This window comes from Asterias amurensis, chromosome 3 (assembly GCF_032118995.1).
Source record: "Asterias amurensis chromosome 3, ASM3211899v1".
NCBI lineage: Eukaryota > Metazoa > Echinodermata > Asteroidea > Forcipulatida > Asteriidae > Asterias > Asterias amurensis.
This window is the reverse complement of record NC_092650.1, coordinates 17597392-17599820: the sequence shown is the minus strand read 5'-3', so window position 1 is coordinate 17599820 and position 2429 is coordinate 17597392. Positions and strand designations below refer to the sequence as shown.

The window sequence follows — 2429 nt, the reverse complement described above, 5'->3', positions numbered from 1 at the left end:
AATGCTGAAATTTTTAGCAAAACATCGAATGCGACAAGCATACTTGTTACCGTTCTGTATAATGAAGAATGGTTTTTTTCAGCAAACGATTGAATTTATTTTACAAGTCTTTTAACATTGAGCAAATTTAAAATGAAACATTTTATTTCATTATTATTAATTATTGTATTTTTTGTGTGTGTTAAACAATGCTGTAATTTTTCTCTTGAGTCAAAAAGAGGAAAGCAAATCCTCGTTCAAACGAAAATTATCTTTGGTCAGAAAGATTTGTTTGTTCGAATGAATTTTGTCTTCGTTCTAACGAATTTGTTTTCTTTAGAACGAAGATTTGTTTTCATATTGTCCCTTAAAAGCCCCACTGATTTATTGTTTATTTCATTGGTAAAAATAAAACTATTGGCCTCACATGTGTCGATTTGTGTTCACCGATATTTTGTGAGCTAGCGCAACAACAGAAAGAATATTAATTTTTTCAACGCGAAGAATAGCTCCCTCGAGAATGTTAATGCATTTGTATTTGCGCTAAGCATGTTAACGCTGAAACGTAATGATGCTAAGATAACCACGTTTACATATATGAATGCGTTTATGTTAATATCTATAGGCCACTTCAATTGATAAAATTACAACGATAATCCGAAAAAAACTGAAGTCATAACTCACAATATCATAAATAGAAATGAAAAAGAACCACCGAAATCTTGTCCTTTCTATGCTCTACACGCCCCAGAGTACTGAGTCATTGAATTGATCGCAAACTCCATTTCTACATATCGAAGATCAGCCACTTCTCAGCGAGTTGCGTTGTTCAGCTGGCACACCATCTTCCCTTCATCTTACTCCAACAGATTGAAGGAGTGACATCTGGGGTGTGATCGGCAGGCCTCCCCGCACGACACGACGCTCTATCTGACTTTGGAAACTAATGTCAAGTTTAAGTCCACGGGTTTCCGTGCAGAAATATGTATGTCACTCTTCAAATCAATCTCCTATTAAGCTTCTTCTTCAGTATAAATTTCGTTGCTCAGCTGCAAGCCATCTTACTAGTTCCATCTTATTTCAAGTATGGAGGAAGGATTTTTATTCCTCAATGTGGGTAAGTTACTTTCGAGTCGACGATGCAGAGTTTACGGGTGCCGCATACAAATAATATGCCTCAATGTTTCTTGTTCATAAATATTGAAGGGTAGATATAGATTATCATCGCAGGCCAGTTTCCCCTTTCAGTCATTTACTGATCATCACAGCAGTTGTCTATGAGGGAGGAGTGATATTGAGGGTGTGATCGGCAACCCTTCCCGCTGCACGATTTCTGTAGCTCCTCCATAGCGTGACGGAGCAGGCACTTGGGTGTCAGACGGACGCTGCAGACGGGGAGCTTGCAGACAGCAAACACCTCATATGTGCAGAGATCATCATCCCATTCGCCATTTATGCTCAATTTCATCATTCCACAGTCATCTCCATCAGAAAAACCATTTGGTTCTCCATCCTGCCAATTCTCATAAGCGCCACTGCCATCACCCTTCAACGGACAGTGCTGCCAGTTTCCCTCCACCTCGAGGTCATTACAACCAAGCCAGAGACTGACGTCTGGTGTCTTTTTCAGGAATAAGTCCCATATGTAATCCTGCTCGGACTGTGAGGTTGGGTAGGCCAGGGTGGCTCGCGACTTTTCGGTACAGGTGCGATTTGCTTCGTACCAATCCATCTTGTCATTTAAAAACAAGTAACAAGACTCGCCGTATCGATGCCAATCAGGAGGGCAGATCTCAGCCAAAATATGACCAGAGAAAACCCACACAACCAAAATTACTCGAATAGCATCCATGATGTATGACAGGTGTCCAAAAGTATAGGCCTATCTCGTACTCTTATATGACCTAATAAAGACTGTTGATAAAACCAGTAGAATGTCTAATGTTCGGTTGAACAGAAAATGACTGCTCTCTTCAGCTCCTTTTAGTTGATGTGTATATAACTTTAAAGATCGATAGAGTTGAAGTAGTAGAATCTGCAGGTGAACAAAACATCGGCTGTTTGTATGTCACCCTACAACAATATTTTCCCGATTGTGTGTGACGCAATTAAAAGGTTCGAGGGTTGGGGAAACAGAATCAACCACCCCTCCCCCGCTGAATTCCTTTATATGAGGTTTTAATTCGCAACCAAGACTCGCCATTCCTATTGGTGGAAAGCACACCACGTGGAGATCTCGTGATTAAACACAGCTAAAGAAGTGTTGAAACGAAGGCGTGGCTATGTTACATTATGTATGCAGACACTCCCATGCTGGACTGAGCGATTTAATGTAATTTTGTCACTGTGCTCAATATCATAAAGCTATGCTTAGCACAACATAATTATGCTTACAAGAACAAGGTTATCAACCAAACTACCATCTCGGATTTACAATCTGTGACTGGTAT

At 40.1% G+C, this 2429-nt stretch overlaps 1 protein-coding gene across 1 annotated transcript; it reads right to left on the bottom strand.

Moving 5' to 3' along the window:
• Window positions 1-836: 836 nt before the first annotated feature.
• On the bottom strand, window positions 837-1831 carry LOC139934555 (echinoidin-like). Its single transcript, XM_071928814.1, has 2 exons — window positions 1308-1831; window positions 837-903 (listed from the first exon to the last, which is right to left on the bottom strand). The coding sequence occupies exons 1-2, from the start codon at window positions 1829-1831 to the stop codon at window positions 837-839; spliced, it is 591 nt and encodes a 196-aa protein (XP_071784915.1).
• Between the last annotated feature and the right edge of the window lie 598 nt (window positions 1832-2429).